General features: G+C 38.1%; 1 protein-coding gene across 1 annotated transcript; it reads left to right on the top strand.

Moving 5' to 3' along the window:
• Positions 1-14,386: 14,386 nt before the first annotated feature.
• LOC137579533 (uncharacterized) lies at positions 14,387-16,033 on the top strand. The gene is made up of 2 exons (XM_068293318.1): positions 14,387-15,779; positions 15,844-16,033. Exons 1-2 carry the CDS (start codon positions 14,520-14,522, stop codon positions 15,859-15,861), a joined length of 1,278 nt encoding a protein of 425 aa, XP_068149419.1. The 5' UTR covers positions 14,387-14,519; the 3' UTR covers positions 15,862-16,033.
• The last annotated feature ends 2,075 nt before the right edge of the window (positions 16,034-18,108 follow it).

The following is an 18,108-nucleotide window of genomic DNA, read 5'->3' as shown; positions in this document are numbered from 1 at the left end:
TCGGCAGGCACAAACAAAAAGCTTATCAGGCGGTATCGTGGTCCGTATGTGGTTCATAAAAAACTTCCGAAAGACCGATATGTTATCCGGGATGTAGAGGGCTCCCAAATCACCCAACTACCATATGATGGGGTCCTAGAAGCCTCCAAATTAAAGCTATGGGTTGCCCCTGATCAAGATTGCACTTCTGATAGCCAAACAAAGGCGACACCAGCCACTTAAGATTCTTACTTACCCCCTTCGTTGTTAACCATTGGAATCGAGGTCGATTCCTCGTCAGGACGGCCGAGTTGTAAGATTCCAATTATTTACAAAGTCTGTTAAATGCTCATGTATATACCGAAACCGGTATTGTAGTATCGATTGTGAGTAATAAGTATCGATTGTTAGTAATAAGTATCGATTGTTAGTAATAAGTATCGATTGTTAGTAATAAGTATCGATTGTTAGCGATAACTCCTGGATAGGTTGAGAGACGGCGCTTTTCTTCTCTTCCGGCGACGCAACGAGCAAGTTGCATCTGCGCAGAAAAACCAAAGATAAAATCCAGGAAATACAAATTATTCGTTATCTTATTTTCCCAATAAATAGGTGTTTACAATTATTATTATTATTTTTATATATTTTATATATTATGTTGTCTAAGGAAAAAGAATTTCCTTTTTTTTCAATTTTAAAAGATATCTATTTATATTTAAAATATCAAAGAAGCTAACATCGGCTATACCGAAGTTTATATACCCTTGCAGTCCTTGGCAATAACATTTTCCCTGCAACTCAATTCATCAATATACAAACAAAACAATTTTACTCTTTATACTCATTTTGTATTCTTCTTCCCTCATTCCCTAAGCAAAGCAACGAACGCATACACATCCACTTTTTGTAACGTTGCGTCTGAGTGTGTATGCATGTACTCTTTTTTATCTGATCAGATTCAATTTTCGGAACTACTATCAGAGTAGTAAATTTCATTTCAAAACGCATACGCTTCGACTGAGCTTCTCATGCTGATCATGAATATATTATATATACTTTATGGGGTCGGAAACGTTTCCTTCTGTGCGTTACAAACATCTGACCAATTTTATAATACCACCAATTGCGCTTCTTTCAAACGATGCATAACACTGTCTGTTATTGAATAACAACCAACTCGACTCAAAGTATCTACATGCCTCATGCTTGAACCTGAATGATGTTCTAGACTGTAACTAAAATCCTGCAAAAACATGGCCCACCGAGCTACTCTCAAGGGAACTTCCTCTTTTCTCATGGTCATAGTAAAAGCATTACAGTCTGTAACTATAGTGATCTGCAATCCAAAAATGTAAACTCTCCACTTATTTAAAGCCTCAATTATGGCTTAAACTTCTAGCTCATATGAATGATAATTCTGCTCACATGCCTTCGTTTACTGAATTGGATGAAACAAATTATCCTCAGTATCTCTCTGCATTAGAATTCCCCCGTAACCATATTTCGATGCATCAGCATGGACCTCTGTTTGTGCCTTCGGATTATATAACCTCAATACAGACTCACTTGTTAATGATGCTTTCAATTGTTCGAATGCTACTTTTTCGATCTCGCTGAACATAAATTTACTATCCTTCCTTAACATGTCGGAATGTGGCTTCGCCATTAAAGCATATCCCTCAATGCATTTTCGAAAATACGATGTTAAACCGAGAAACCTTTGCACTGCTTTCTTTTCACGCGGTCTTGGAAAATTGTGTACTGCTGAAATTTTCTCCTCACTCGGTTTTATCATCCCTTTACTAATCACGTATCCCAGAAAATTGATTTAATTTTGTAGCATCTGACACTTTTTCCAGTTTAACTGTAATCCGTTCTTCTCGGCAACCTCCAAAACTAATTTCATTCTTGACATTCCATCTTTTAAGTCCTTGCTTGGAATGATGATGTGATCCATATACACGATCGCTATACCTTTCTATATCAACTCCTGCATTGCTGCCATCATGAATCTCGTTAAAACCGCTGGAGAGTTTAAGATACCAAACGGTACATATAAGAATTCGTACTGGCCTTTTTGCGTAACAAATGTAGTGAACTTTTGCGAGCTTGCTTCTACTGGTACATGGAAATATCCATTTTTCAAGTCCAGTGTAGTAAAAACTTTTCCTCCTTGCAATTGATCAATTACACTGTCCATCAATACTATCGGAAAATTATCTCGAATTATCTTCTCATTCAATTTTCTATAGTCGCAGCACAACCTTTTAGCTCCGTTTGACTTTGCTACCAATACTATGGGTGATGCATACACCGATGTATCATCTCGAATAATTCGTTTCTCAAGCCATTCCTGTATCTGACTATCTACAATCTCCTGATCACAGTAAGCCAACCGTCTTGGGTGTTGGTATACGGGAATATCCTCTTTCAAAATAATTCTCATTTCGATCTCCGCATCAGGATTACGTTTTGGCTCATATCCCTGGACTATCATTTCGACTTCTTTAGCCTGTTCTTGACTTAAATGAGACAACTCTTTACCGACTTCGACCTTCCCTTCAAAAACTGTGCAGACATCTTCGAATTACTTCATCCAATTTTCAACTGATTCAGTTTTGTCTTCTACTAATTTTTGCTCTTTATTAATCAGAAACTGTGTGCCTTTTTTGGTTACCTTCATGTCAACACTGCCAAGAATCGTTCTTCCTAAAATAGCATCAAACCCCTACCTTAATTTTGTCGATGATCACCATTATAGAGAAATTACCAAACGTTAAAATCTTTGCATCTCCTATTCCCACCAAACACTTCCCAGGACCTGTTAGTTGTTTAACTCCTAGCTTCCTATAAACACTTCGACGAATCAAGCACACATCTGCTCCTTTAAATTCAATGTTCCCATAGCTAACCTTCTTTAGCTCTAACCCAGGCAAAGTGAACGTACTCAAACTAACTACAACTTTCTCATTTTGAACAACATTTGCTTGCCGCTCTCGCTTTATCTGTGCTTCGATATTACACTGAGCTGCACGATGACCTGGTTGACCGCACTTGAAACAGTTTTGATCGAACTTAGGACAATCTTTTCTTAAATGAGTCGCATCTATGCAACCAAAATATTTTCTCCCTCGAGCCTGCACTGCCTGTGCTTCACCTGACCTTGCCGTACTTTCAAATCTGCTTGTCGCCTTGTACGAATCACGTCCTTTCTTATAAACTTCGATTTGAAACTTTAACTCTGAAATATTGCGAGCTTGGAATAACATCATCTCGTTGGATTTTGTATCCGGAATACCTTTAACGAAGTACTCCATCAGACTCTCCTCATCTACGTTTACTGGCTTCGCAATTTCCACCAATGCGTATAAATATTCATTTAAAGTTTCACCTTTTTTCTGTTGGCGCTGATTTAACTTTTTATGAACTGCGATATTTTTACACTGCTTTCAAAGAACTCCAGGTTTTCAGAGAAATAGAGTCCTTATGAAAGATTTTGCCGCCCCACACAATAACTGTTTTCCATAGACAAACAACTGTAATTCATTCCACTGTACCGTGGCTGCACATTCTTCTAGTTCTTCAATCCATTGAGCGATGTTAGGAATATCTGAACCTGAAAACTGTGAAACACTTTCTTCGACATCTTTCAAAGTAAACCAAGATCTCTCGGGTCTAGCTACGTTTTCTTCTGCAATATGTACTTCCCCGTTCGCTGTTACCACTGACTGATCATCTGATTCCTCATTTTCCTGCTGCAAACCATAATGTGTAAGTAACCTATTCTGCAAATCCCGTTTCCTGCCAGTTGCAGGTAGCTCCAGCTCGGATAATTTCGATCGCAAAGCAACCACGCTTAGAGTCAGAATCTCTGCAAGCTCCATCTCAATTACAAGGACTTAAAATTACGTACAAATCTTCTTATACTATGTTAGTAGTGTTTTCCAGCTTTGAAATTTGTTATCAGTTTTCGCTAGATCTGATAAACATACGGTTTTCTGACTCTCGTTCGTCCCACGTAGCTCTGCTTTGTAGTCCTCTTCGATGTTTAATAGCCTTATCGCCAAATTCCTTCGGAAATCCTCTTCCTGTTTTATCCACTATCGAAACTTATCGCCAACCTTAAAGTTGTTGCCAATCGTTGATCACACCGCCACCACCAACGCAGTTCACTCCTAGAACTCAACGCTAGTCTCTGTCGTTCTCCGCCACCACTAACGCAGTTCACTTCTAGAACTCAACGCTAGTCTCTGTCGTTCTCCGCCACCACTAATGCAGTTCACTTCTAGAACTCAACGCTAGTCTCTGTTGTTCTCCGCCACCACTAACGCAGTTCACTCCTAGAACTCAACGCTAGTCTCTGGAGAATTCCAAATTCCGTTTTCTCCTACCCTGGCTAACCACTGTACACGTCTCCAGCAGCTTACCCAGCCTCTGTTGCTTACGCCGTTACCACCAGATGTTCACCGCCACCACTAACGCAGTTCACTTATAGAACTCATCGCTAGTTTCTGTAGAATTCAAGCTTCGTTGCCTCCAGCCCATTAGGATATCCATTAGGTGCCTTTATGGGATTAATTTCAAGGCTTTGATTATGCGTCGAGATTACCATGGATAAGAGTAGAAATAGTAATGTTGGTATCTCTGAAATTAATTAGCATATTTACTTTGATGAGTTTTCTTTTTTTTTTTGAATTTCGATTTGTAGTGTCTTGTTGTTTTGCTTTGTTAGCTTGTGTATTATAAAAGGTGTACCTGCGTAAATAAAGATATCCGCTGGTGTTCTGTTTGTCGTTAGATGTTTAGTTTTATTGTAAATTTAGTTTGTTTGTCCTCTATACTAGATTCTGCTTTAATAACTCTTAGCTTTTCGTTTACAGTTTTCTGGAATCTTTCCACGTCTGAAACACCATTTTTGCTCTATGTTATACTTATATTAACATTTTCCGATTGTAGACAATTTTGAAGTGCTATGCAAATGAAAGCTGAATCCTTATCTGATTTGATTTCTATGGGTTTACCCATATCGTTAAACATTTTTGTAATTGCCCTTTTTGTTTCAAGCCAATCTCGACTTTTAACTTCAACTAAAATCGCGTACTTTGAATAAATATCTATACAAGATAAAAAATTGTTGATTGTCGATTAAATAGAAATACATTACATATTTTTTTCTAGCGTTAAATATCTCTGGGGTGGTTTTAAAAGATAATTTGGTATTTCGGTTTTCTGATTTTGACAAATTGCATATATGGCATTCATTAATGAAATTTTGAATTAATTTTTGATAGTCTGGATAATCGTATTTTTCTTTAAGCCAGTTTTGAGTTTTAGTGATACCTGGATGAAGTAATGATTTATGGTTTTTAAGAATAGTTTCATGGAATTCTGCATAAGTGGGAATGTCTTTTAATTTGTAAGTGGTTCTCAATGTTTTTGTTTGGCTGTCTGGGATAATTATTTCAAGATAAGCTTCTTGAAGTATTTGAAAATCTGTGTAGTTTTGAATATAAAGTGCGTTATTTTTTGAGCATAAATATTCCTTACTAATTTCTTTAGCAAATTGATTGGTCATTTTTACATACGATATTTCTATCTTCGTTTTGTGAAAATAGTGAGTAACGTTGACTTTAATTTCGTTGCATTTATTGAATTCTTTTTAAAGATTGTAGAAATAAAGGGGTTTTTCTGAAATGGCTATTAGGTTTTCGTTATCTTCTTGAGCACTATGTACTGTAGCTCTAAAACTACTTATTTCTTCACCTAAAAGATTTTCATCTATTTTTACTCTGGAAAGGGCGTCTGCCACATAATTTTCTTTTCCTGGTAAGTATTTTATTTTATAATCAAATTCGTTCAATTTTATTTTCCATCTCTGTAATTTCATTTTAGGTTCTTTGATATTGTCCAACCAGACAAGGGGTTTATGATCACTTAGGATTTCAAAATGTCTACCGAAGAGGTATGGCCTAAAATATTTGGTTGCCCATACGATAGATAGTAATTCCTTTTCTATGGCTGAATAATTAAGTTCATGTTGGTTTAGTGTTTTACTACCATAAGAAATAGGTCTATGGTCTTGTGAGAGGAAAGCACCTAAAGATATATTGCTAGCATCAGCGGTTTTCCGAGTTTTTCTATGCTTTGCTTATGCTTTGAGATATTTTCTACCTAATAGTATGTCATATGTTGATGAAAATTTATGGCAATAAAATTTTTGATGGTTGGGGCATAGTTTGCTTGGTGCAAAAGATACGCTTTGGTTAAGCTCAATTATTCCTTTTATTGTTTGAACATTTAAATTTTCTCATGTTTCTGGAAAATTGAAATAATTTTCGTTGATAATATTTATTGAAGAGCCTGTATCTATAACGCACTTTAAAGGAATTTTATTGATTTTTAGTTGGACATAGGGATTTGATTGAAGTATTCGGTTGATCTATTTGATCCAACTGTTCTGTCTGAGCTATCTGATCCGAGGCTGATTGATGAAAATTTTCGGACCATTCCATTTTACTCTGGCCACTGGTACTCTCTCTTTGCCTTTTAGTGGGTTGATTTGCCACAGGGTTTTGATTCTGAGGTTGATTCTGAATCTGATAATTAAGGGGATTTTCTTGTCTGCCCTGATTAAGATTTTGTTGAAATTCTTCTCGAAGCTGTTGGTTATTTTGGGAATTGGTATGATTTGAATTATTGTATTGGTGGATTTGCTTATAATAGTTCTGACCTGAATTGTTTTGGTTTGATTTGTAATTCGAATTTCCTGAATTACTTTGATTGTTAGTTGGGTTTCTCTGTGGAGCTGTTTTCATATTGATCCTCTCTCTGGGCTCCTTGTTTCAAATTAGACACTGTTGAAATATCAAACTTCGCCAATGTCATATATAGCTTGTTTGGTAATCTTTTTATAATGACTTCTTTGACTGTGTTATTCATGGCATTTGTGTATAAAATGGTATTGGCGTCATCGCCTTCTAATTCTAACTTATTAATTATAATAAAAGACTTAATAAGTTAGAATTAAAAGGCGATGCCGCCAATACCATTTTATACACAAGATTTAGAACATAATTATAATAAAAAACTTATGTTCTAAATCTTCAATAAACTTACGAAGGTTTCCTCCAAAGGAAGTATGGTATAGTCGTCGTAGTAACTCTACATAAGGCGTTTGCACCTTATATTCGCTGATGAGGGCGGCCCGCAACGCGCTCCAATTGTTGGCGTGCGCTAGTTGTGATGTCCGTTGTGCATCTCCAGTGAGCTGCATCTCTATAGTTCCGTACATTAAGCTAAGTTGACGGATGATCCTCGTCGGGTAGAGTTGTAGAATGTAGTCAACTCTCCGTATGAACGTGCTCAGGGTCAAAGCGTTACCATCGAAATTGGGCAACTGTCTAAGCATGATAAGTGCCTGGTTCAGATGTGTTTCTGATAGTTCCAGTGTCATCTTTAATTAGAATATGTTTAGAACTTCAAGATTCGATGTCGCGCTTTTGATTGCACGAAAGGTTCTTTTGCGGATAAAACGAAAAAAAAAAGTTTTCGGGCTTTGGACTTTAGTTGCTTACAGCTCCTTTACTTGTTTTTAGCACAAAAAGTCTTGATCACGGGCCAACTCTAGATTTGTTATCTGTAGCGGTGGCTTGACACAAGTTTCGCACAATTTATTTAATGACACAAAAAAGTTTTGCTTATTACGAAACCTTAGATTCGATATCCGCAACGGTCGCTTATACACAAAGTTTTGCACGCACTAAATTATTTCGTTTCATCCTACCGACTGCGCCAGTTATAAATCCAATTCTTTCATTGATTAAAAAAAATTTGGATTGGTGAGACTCAAAAACGATCTTTATTGAAACAAAGCGTCTTAAGAACTAACTTATGATTATTCATACAGATACGATTAAAGTTCGATTAAAAAGCTTTTGATATTAGTATTGGTAGCTTTTTATCTGGGATCTGGATTTTGATTGGCTTATTGATTTTTGCTAACTAAGCGTTCTCACGCTTGGAAGATTTTTTGGGGACATTTGTTTAAAGAATTTTTGTTTAGTCTCGGTTGCAGTAAACATCCGCTGTTTTCTAGACTAAAGGGGGGATCAAGTTATGTGGGTGATTGGAGTGGGAAATTGAGTGGTGTGAGTGGATGGAGTGGCGGATATATTACTATATATATGGCTTCTTTCCCCGGCCCTCTGGTTTGAATTTAATTTGCGCGTATTTTTTGTTTTCTTTAGGATTTGGTATTCTGCCCGTCCGGTCAATAAGATGGCTATCATCGGGGGCAGTGTCTCCAAACTCAAACGGTATGTCGCGGCTCGAGTCTCTATTTGCTCTATGAAATAGATAGGATCGGTAGCTCCGCTAAAGGCAATTCCCCATTTAGTTATACGTTCCACGATCGAGCCATAACTCCCGGAAGTACGGCCCACCATCGATTCATGGGCCCGACTCCGCTCACTGGGCTCGATGTTAATCTTTGATCCAGGCATGCCGAAAGGTGTCGGAGAACCGGAACGAGAACCAGAATGCGATTCAGAACGATAGTTGGTGTCGTGTGGTACCGGTAGTTGAGAAATAATTCCTTCGGGAGTAGGCGACGGTGCTCTGGACTGTGGCTTTACATCTAATTTCTTGTCCCCGGCACTAAATTGGTTAGTATAGATTTGTTAGTAAAGACTCGGAGTCGTAGTATAAGTTAAAACCAGCTAAAGGATCTCGAAGTTTGCCCAGTAGGTTACGCGATACTGATTGAGGATGGCTACGGTAAACCGATAGACTATGATGTGGATATGCAATTTGACCAATGCGTATATATATATAAATTTTTTTAATTTTTAATAAATTCTGCAAGGGAGGGGTCAGAAAATATAAAAAATGTATATATGTTGACGGTGACGCGTAAAGGAGAATTATCGCCGCCGGGAAACTTTCGAGGTGGTTTTTGGTTTAAATATTTTGAACAAAATCTTTGCAATGGTTCAAATGTATATAGGAAAGATCTTGCCTGTTGGTAGAATTCGATCCAGTTTGTTTATTTGAAATAGGTAAATCCTTGAATGTAGAATATAGTTATTGGGGACGTGATTGATTCTCCCTCGATGTTGTCCAAGGAAAATAAAAGTTTACTCCGATTACTGTTTAGAATATCCTTGATAAAATAGTGGTCGTTGCTGCCGAATTTTCTGATGTCCTTTGCATTATTCTCCGTTGGGTCCTTGAAGCTTAGTTCAGCTTGGCGATGAATGTCCTTGTCCTATGTCCTTGTTGATCCTTGTCCGGTTGTTGATCCTTTTTCAGTTGTTAATCCTTGTATGGGTAAGTAGTCCTGATAATGATCCTTTCCAGTTGCTATCCTTCCGGATTGAAGCAATTTTTTCGATGTTTCCTTGTTGAGTTCCAAACACTGACTGCCTTTGCCAGTGCATATGCTTGGTTTTAAATAGTTCCTTTTGCGTCACTCTTCTGTCTCTTTTCCTCTGCTGCTGTTACCGCTGCTGTTATTTCTGCTGCTGCTAATCCTGCTGATCCTGGATGAGAGTGGTGGATTTTTAGGTTACCCATGCCCAGGTCCCGTTCAACTCGTAATGCGGTAGGTTACAACTCTAACTAATGGTTCTCTGAGAGAGGCTCCTAGACTCGTTCTATGTGCTTCTGGTAACGTTAGCTTTATTTTTTTTGTAAAATTTTATTTTAATAAGCTAATTTCTATTTGCGACTCTGTCGATGGCTCCGTTGATGACCCTATTGCTAGCTCTGTCGGTAGCTCAGTAGCTGACTACATTAATCGCCTACCAAGGATTGATGGACTCTATTCCGCTCACTGGGATCGATGTTGATCTTTGAGCCATGGATACCGAAAGGTGTCGGAGAGCCGGAGCGAGAACCATAGTGCGATTGGGATCGATAGTTAGTGTCTTGAGGCACCGGTAGTTGGGAAACAATTTCATCACAAGTGGGCGAGGGTGCTCTAGACTGTGGCTTTACATCTAGTTTCTTGTCCCCGACGCTAAACTGGGCTTCGATTTCAGCAAGCCGACTCACTATCTCGGGGTGATGATCCTCCCTTGAGGCGAACTCGCGGAAACGATTCCTTAAGTCCTCCACTATTCCACAAGTGTCCAATCCGAATTCTTCGCAAAGAACTTTCAACTCCGCCTTGCGACGATGGTTCATCCAATGATCGCCCATTGCTAGGATATTAGTAAGGGCTCAGGAATGTAATATAAACGATAATCAACCAAGGGATTTCAAAGATTGCTACGCGATATTAGTAAAGATGGCTACGGTAAACCGATAGACTACGATATTTGGATGTACAAGTTGACCAATGTGTATATATATTTTATTGTTATTCTTTGATTTTTATACCCTTGCAAAAAGGGTATATTAATTTTGGTCAGAAGTGTGCAACGCATAGAACGAAGCAACTCCGACCATACAAAGTATATATATTCTTGATCAGCACGACGAGACGAGTTCAACTAGCCATGTCCGTCCGTCCGTCCGTCCGTCTGGATCAACGCAAACTCCTCATAGACCGTAAGAGCAACAGAGCACGTAGGCTTGTATATACTGCAGGCGATGTATATCTCGGATTCAGCCGGATCGGACCACTATATCATATAGCTCCCATACAAACCCCAAAGTCACGAACAGTGACTTTTCTCAATAACTTCGTTATTTTTTATGTTATTATCGTGAAACCTAATATTAGAAAGTTTATTACGCTTATAAACGACTGTGCCAAATTTGATGAAGTTCGGATGACTATATCATAAAGCTCCCATAGGAACGATCGGTCGAAAACAGTGACTTTTGTAAATAACTTCGTTACTTTTACCGCGATTGCTTTCAAATTAAACATTTGTTAGTTTAGTATATCTGTTAATGACTGTGCCAAGTTTGATCAAGATCGGGTGACTATATCATATAGCTCCCATAGGAACGATCGGTGGAAAACAGTGACTATGACCAATATCTCCGTTATTTCCTATGATTGTAGGCCATTCTTTCGCAAACATAAGCCTTTTTAGATAAAACGTTCTTCCACATTGATGGCTAATAGGTAAGGAAAGAGTTACCAAAACAGTTGCAAGGGTATACAAACTTTGACGCGGTCGAAGTTAGCCCCGGCCCTCTGGTTTTTTTTGTTTATTAATAAATTCTACAGGTGGGTCAGAAAATATAGATATGTATATGTTTGATAGAACATACGGTTTGAATATTTCGGAAAATCTTCGCAATGGTTCGAATATATAAGAAGGATCTTGCCTGGTGATAGAATTAGAAGTTGGTTTGTTGCAATTGGGGATAATCCATGAATCTAGAATATGGTTATTGAAAAGCGAATTAAACTCCCTCGATGTCGACTCCGGTGAAGGCTTCGAATATCCTTGGAAAAGCAATTGTCCTTGCTGCCGGATATCCTGATGTCCTTTGCGTTAATCTCCTTGGATGCTGAGATATCCTTGAAACTTAGTTCACCTTCGAGGTGAATGTCCTTGTTGATTTTTCCTTTGTAAATCCTGGTATTGAGAAGTAGTCCTTGTTACTGCGCTTTTTGAGGGTTTTATCCTTCCGGATTTAAGCACTTTTTTTTTATTTTCGATGTTATCTTGCCGAGATTCAAGCACTGACTGCCCTCTTTAGTGCATATGTTTTGACTTAAATGGCCTGTGGTGCTTTTTTTTTCCTCTTTCTCACACTGCTTTAGGTGAGAAAGGGTTGATTTCTAGGTTACCCATACCGAAGTCCCGTTAATCTCGAAGTGCGGTAAGGGGAATCTTAGGGAAGTGAGCTCACCTGTTACTCCTTTTTATTCCACTTGATGATTTTCTATTCTTTCTCACTACTGTTGCTTGTTTTCTTTTTGAACTTGACACTCTTATGGTCACTGGCGAAGTGATTTTTCTCTAATTCTAGCTCTCTGTTGAAACCCACCCTTGCTCTGCCTACTTATATCCTAACGGTGAAATCATGCGATGCGTCTTGTGCTTTGGACCGCGCCACGATCGCCGTCCCTCTCTTTCACTTTCGATTTTCTTATAGTCTCCTTAGTGTCGGCACACAGCTCAGCGTCAAGACAGCCACACCAAGACGGTAGCTAGAAAGAAAGAGTTGATCGTAAGCATTGACTGTCTGAAACAAAAGAACTACAGTTAACTTTGATGTTGAAAACTTTTAATGTGCCCTTCATGGGCGTATTAAATACAGAATAATAAGAAAAAGGAGCACTACATGGGTGTAGTTAGATGACAGAAGTAATGTGATTCGTCACAAACTTGAGGGGCTTGTTTATACTGTGTATTTCAAAATCGTTCCTATTTTCATTTAATTTATCAATTTGTTACGCTTTGTTAGCTTGTGTATTATAAAGAGGTGTGCCTGCGTAAATAAAGATATCCGCTGGTGTTCTGTTTGTCGTTAGATGTTTAGTTTTATGGTTATTTATTTACAGGATAGTTTAAAATTTAGTTTGTTTGTCCTTCCGATTGTAGCCAATTTTGAAATGCTATGCAAATGAAAGCTGAGTCCTTATCTACTTTGATTTCTAAGGGTTTACCCATATCGTTAAAGATTTTTGTGATTGCAAGCCAATCTCGACTTTTAACTTCACCTAAAGTCGCGTACTTTGAATAAATATCTGTAGAAGATAAAAATTGTTGATTGTCGATTAAATAGAAATCAATCACGTATTTTTCTCTAGCGTTAAATATCTCTGGGGTGGTTTCAAAAGATAATTTGGTATTTCGGTTTTCTGATTTTGATAAATTGCAAATATGGCATTCATTAATGAAGTTTTGAATTAATTTTTGATAGTCTGGATAATCGTATTTTTCTTTAAACCAGTTTTGAGTTTTAGTGTTACCTTGATGAAGTAGTAATTTATGGTTTTAAATTTTGGATAAAGTAGGAAAGTCTTTTAATTTATACGTGGTTCTTAAAAGACTTTCCTACTTATGCAAAATTTAAAGAAATTATTCTTAAAAACCATAAATCACTACTTCATCAATTATACGTGATTCTTAATGTTTTTGATTGGCTGTCTGGACTAATTATTTCAAGATAGGCTTCTTGGAGTATTTGAAAATCTGTGTCGTTTTGAATGTAAAGTGCTTTATTTTTTGAGCATAAATGTTCCTTAATAATTTCTTTAGCAAACTGTTTGGTCATTTCCATCTTCGTTTTGTGAAAATAGTGAGTAACGTTGACTTTATTTTCGTTGCATTTATTGAATTCTATTTGACGATTGTGTAGAGTTTTTTCTGAAATGGCTTTTAGGTTTTCGTTATCTTCTTGAGCACTATGTACTGTAGCTCTAGAACTACTTATTTCTTCACCTTAAAGATTTTCAACTATTTTTATTCTGGAAAGGGCGTCTGCCACTGATTCTCTTTTCCTGGTAAGTATTTTATTTTGTAATCAAATTCGTTCAATTTTATTTTCCATCTCTGTAATTGCATGTTAGGTTCTTTGATATTGTCCAACCAGACAAGGGGTTTATGATACATATTTGGTTGCCCATACGATATATAGTAGTTCCTTTTCTATGGCTGAATAATTAAGTTCATTTTCGTTTAGTGTTCTACTAGCATATGAAATAGGTCTATGTTCCTGTGAGATGAACGCATCTAAAGCTATATTGCTAGCATCCGTGGTTACAAATAATGGTTTTTTAAAATCGGGATATGCAAGTATGGTATTGTTCATAAGGAGGCATTTTAATTTTTCAAAGGATGAAATATAATGTGGGTCGTTTATGTTAATCCTAGCTCCGTTTTTTAATCCAAGGGTTAAAGGCTTTGCAATGTGTGCCGAAATTTGGAATAAATTTACGGAAGAACCCTCATAAGCCTATGAATGATTTTATTTTTTCGGGGTTTTCGGAATTGGAAATTTTAGAATAGCTTTGACTTTGTCTGGGTTTGATTGGATTCCTTCTGCGTGACATAAAAATTCTGTTTCCTTTTTCAAAAACTCGCATTTATCTAATTGTAGTTTTATATTAGCATTGCGCAATTTGGCAAAGACCTTTTTATTAATGCCAAATGTTCTTCAAATGAGGTCGAACAAACAGTAATATCGTCTATGTAGACTAAAGAATCTTTATAGATTAAATCTTATAATAAATTGTTCATACATCTTTGGAATGTTGCTGGTGCATTTTTAGACCAAATGGCATTCGTGTGTACTCGTAATGACCATGTTTATTTTTTTTTTTTTTTTTTTTTTTTTTTTTTTTTATTAATTTTAATTTTTCTTTTTTTAAAAAATATATTTTAAATAAGCCCGCTCCTCGTCTCAGTGAATTTCCCCGATAACCGAATTTGGGCACACTAAAAGGGTATAATACGCTAAGGCGGGGTACGGGCACACTCTCTTGAATATAGTGAATAAGACCGCATGTGCACTTAATTTGAAAATAAATAAAATCCGGAAATATAAAATCAATCCCAAGGGATTAATTACTTTAAAAAGTAGAGAGTTTACAAATCAGGTGTGGGGTTTGCCCTAAAAAACGTATTTTCATGAAATACACCGAGATTATTAAATTAAACAAAACCGCATTGTTTGAGTTGCTAGCGGCCAAGGAAGTACCTTGCGACAAAGAAGCGTCAATTTACCAATTGCGAGCATTGGTAAAACAAGTCATGGCACAGAATCAGTCTGGAGAGAGTGATGTACCCGAAGAGCAGGCAGTCAGCCCAGCAGTGTCTGCAAATGTGCTTGCCGGACAACTTGTGGATGTTGGTCCGGAGCCTCTTATTGAGCAGCGCGGCGTGGGAAACATTGAGCAGCCAAGTACACCGGATCAAGTGGGTGCTAACCAGTCGCCGACGATGTCTCGTGAGACCTCTGTAGGACCAGACGCGAACGTGCATGTTCGTGAAAGCGCACAAGCGAGCGAAACCGACGAATTGTCTTCGATTCTTAGTAGCATCGAATTGTATACAGCACGTAAAAACCTGGCGGAGCTAAAAACACGTGTTATGGAGCTGGAGGAGAACTTAGGCGGACCGGAATATAATTGCCGCATGAACTTGAAAGATGTCGAAACTACTGTACCTAAATTCTCTGGTGATGGTGATCTGTCCATTCACGTATGGATTCGTGAGCTGGAGAAAGCAGCAAGAGTGTATGTACTGAGTGATGCCCAATGTTGGTCGTTGGGCAACCGACTGCTGGAGGGATCTGCTAAAGCATACATGACATATGAAAAGACTACAACCTGGAGCGAGCTGAAGGATGCCCTTGTGAAGGTATTTGGCCTACAAATGACAAACTACGAGATTGCTAACCAGATGAGGAAGCGCTCAATTGGCAAAGGAGAGTCACTCTTGCAGTATTTCATCATTATGCGAAATATTGCTCAGCAGGGCAATTTTGAAGACACCGATGTGGTCAAATACATTGTTGACGGACTACAAGATCGAACCGGATTGTCAGCTCCTTTGTATTATTGTACTTCTCTGAATGAATTGCGAGAGAAGATGATGCGTTTTCAATCAGTTCAGCCACCAGCCAAAAACTACGTTCCTCAGGCTCGTCAGACTTCAGACCGTTTGCAGGCCATTACGCCTGCTGCAAAGGATAAGAGATGTTTCAATTGCCGCCAGATTGGTCACTTAATGTTTGACTGTCCACGCCCGGAGAGACCAAAAGGAAGTTGCTATCGGTGCTTCAAAGTGGGCCATCAGTACCGGAATTGTCCAATGCGAACCCAGATCGCCGCCATGAGCTCTAGTGAAGACCCGGACACCATTGATGATAAGTCATTTATTCAATTAGTAAGTTTAAGAATATCTTGTAAAGAGGGATGCACTGATGTTAATAATATTTTTGCCCTATTAGATTCCGGAAGCCCAGTAAGTTTTGCCAGTAGAGCGTTGATGCCGCATTTAGATTGCGATAAATTAGTTAAAAGTTCTTTTCATGGACTGAGCGGTGGCTCTATTCTGACTTTTGGAACAGTCAAATGTTTAGTTCTGTTTTGCAAAAAATATTATGAAATTCAATTTTTAGTTATTCCCGATAATATTATGCCGACGCAACTACTTCTTGGTAGAGACGCCTTGAATAAAATAGGTCTTAAGTTCTCATTGATTGAAAATGTAAGAAAGTATGAAAAGAATTCTGCATCATTAAAGAGTACCATTGCTTTTGTTTACAAATCCTTCTGTGCATCCCTGTTTACTAAATATCCTAAGCATAATACCATTAGTAATAACACCACTGATCTAGATAGTAATTGTAATAACCCTAATGTAAACACGAATGCATCCCCGTTTCGAGAATGGCTAACAGAGTTGCAAACTGTTTGTGCAACGCTGTCAGATACCGGGAATACTACTGTTGGCAGTGAATTTGGATTAGGCGCGATGCGTGAGTGCCGAGACATTGTGCATGAGCATTACATTGACCGATTTTCAATTAATTACGGGTTGCCTAAATATATGATGAGAATATGTCTGACAGATACAACACCATTTCATAGTAGTCCTAGAAGGTTATCATATTATGAAAGAGGAATCGTTTCTAAAACGGTTAGTGAGTTGTTAGCCAATAATGTAATCCGACCAAGCAACTCCCCCTATGCGTCCGCCATCGTCCTAGTGCGAAAAAAGGATGGCAATATACGAATGTGCGTTGATTATCGAGGTTTAAATAAGAAGACTGTGAGGGATAATTTTCCATTGCCTTTGATAGAAGATTGCCTAGAATACCTGGAGAGCAAGACCGTTTTCTCCGTCATAGATTTGAAAAGTGGCTTTTACCATGTAGGCATGGAAGAGGATTCAATTAAATACACAGCATTCGTTACACCCGATGGGCAGTTCGAATATCTGAGAATGCCTTTTGGTCTAAAGAACGGACCAGCTGTATTTCAGAGATTTATATCGAACATACTTAGTGATATGATTAGAGATCGAGAACTTGTAGTATATATGGACGACATTATTCTTGCCACCCGCACCGTAGATCAGCATCTTAAGTTGTTAGCAAAACTGTTAGATCGTTTTATTCAGTACAATTTAGAGCTCAATTTGAAGAAAAGCATTTTCCTACAGAAGAGCATAGATTATTTAGGATATGAAGTCAGTGAAAAGGGAATTTTACCAAATAATACACATTTAAAAGCTATTCAAGAATACCCAGAACCACTTAACAGCAAAGCGTTACACTCGTGCTTAGGCTTATTCTCTTATTTTCGCAAATTTGTTCCGAATTTCTCCAGCATAGCTAAACCGTTAACTGAGTTGCTTAAACAAGGTGGTCCATTTCCGATGAACAAAACCGCTAAAAATGTATTTCTTACATTAAGATCCGCCTTATCCAGTCCGCCCGTATTAGCTATCTTTAACCCTAACTACGAAACTGAGTTGCATACTGACGCCAGTTCAAATGGCTTCGGTGCCTCTTTGATGCAAAGACAGACTGATGGCAAAATGCATCCAGTCTCTTATTATTCCCGAAAGGCGACAGCCGCCGAGTCCCGTTATCACAGTTTTGAGCTTGAAACTTTGGCCATAATATATGCCGTGCGCCGATTTCGCGTTTATTTAGAACACAGACCATTTTTGATCGTTACCGATTGTAATTCATTGGTCCAAACCTTGAGTAAAAAATCAATAAATCCCCGCATTGCGCGGTGGTCGTTGGAATTGGAAAACTTTGATTATACCATTGCTCACAGACCCGGTTCAAACATGGGCCATGTAGATGCATTAAGTCGGCAAACCGAGTTGTTAGAGAATATTGTAGAAGGTGATTTTGATCCTTGCGATTTATTAGTGAAGAGAGACCAGAATGCCCCAATTGAACCTTGTGAACCGCATATTACTTTTGAGGAAAGTTGCGTAAAACCGTGTGAGATAGACCCGTGTGAGATAAAACCGTTTGAGACAAAACCGTGTGAGATAGACCTGTGTGAGAAAAACCCGTGTGAGAAAAACCCGTGTAAGATAGACCCGTTTGAGAAAAACCCGTGTAAGATAGACCCGTTTGAGAAAAACCCGTGTAAGATAGACCCGTGTGAGATAAACCCGTGTAAAATAGAACCATGTGCTCCTTTAGGGAAGAATTATTTAGGACCGTTCGGGACAAACCCGTGTGTTC

The sequence above is a fragment of the Drosophila tropicalis genome, unplaced genomic scaffold (assembly GCF_018151085.1).
Source record: "Drosophila tropicalis isolate 14030-0801.00 unplaced genomic scaffold, ASM1815108v1 contig_696, whole genome shotgun sequence".
Classification (NCBI taxonomy): Eukaryota; Metazoa; Arthropoda; class Insecta; order Diptera; family Drosophilidae; genus Drosophila; species Drosophila tropicalis.
This window is presented reverse-complemented; position numbering and strand designations above follow the sequence as displayed.

Excerpts from the sequence above, each read along its gene's own strand:
- LOC137579533 (XM_068293318.1), top strand. The coding sequence starts at position 14,520 with ATGAAATACACCGAGATTATTAAATTAAACAAAACCGCATTGTTTGAG.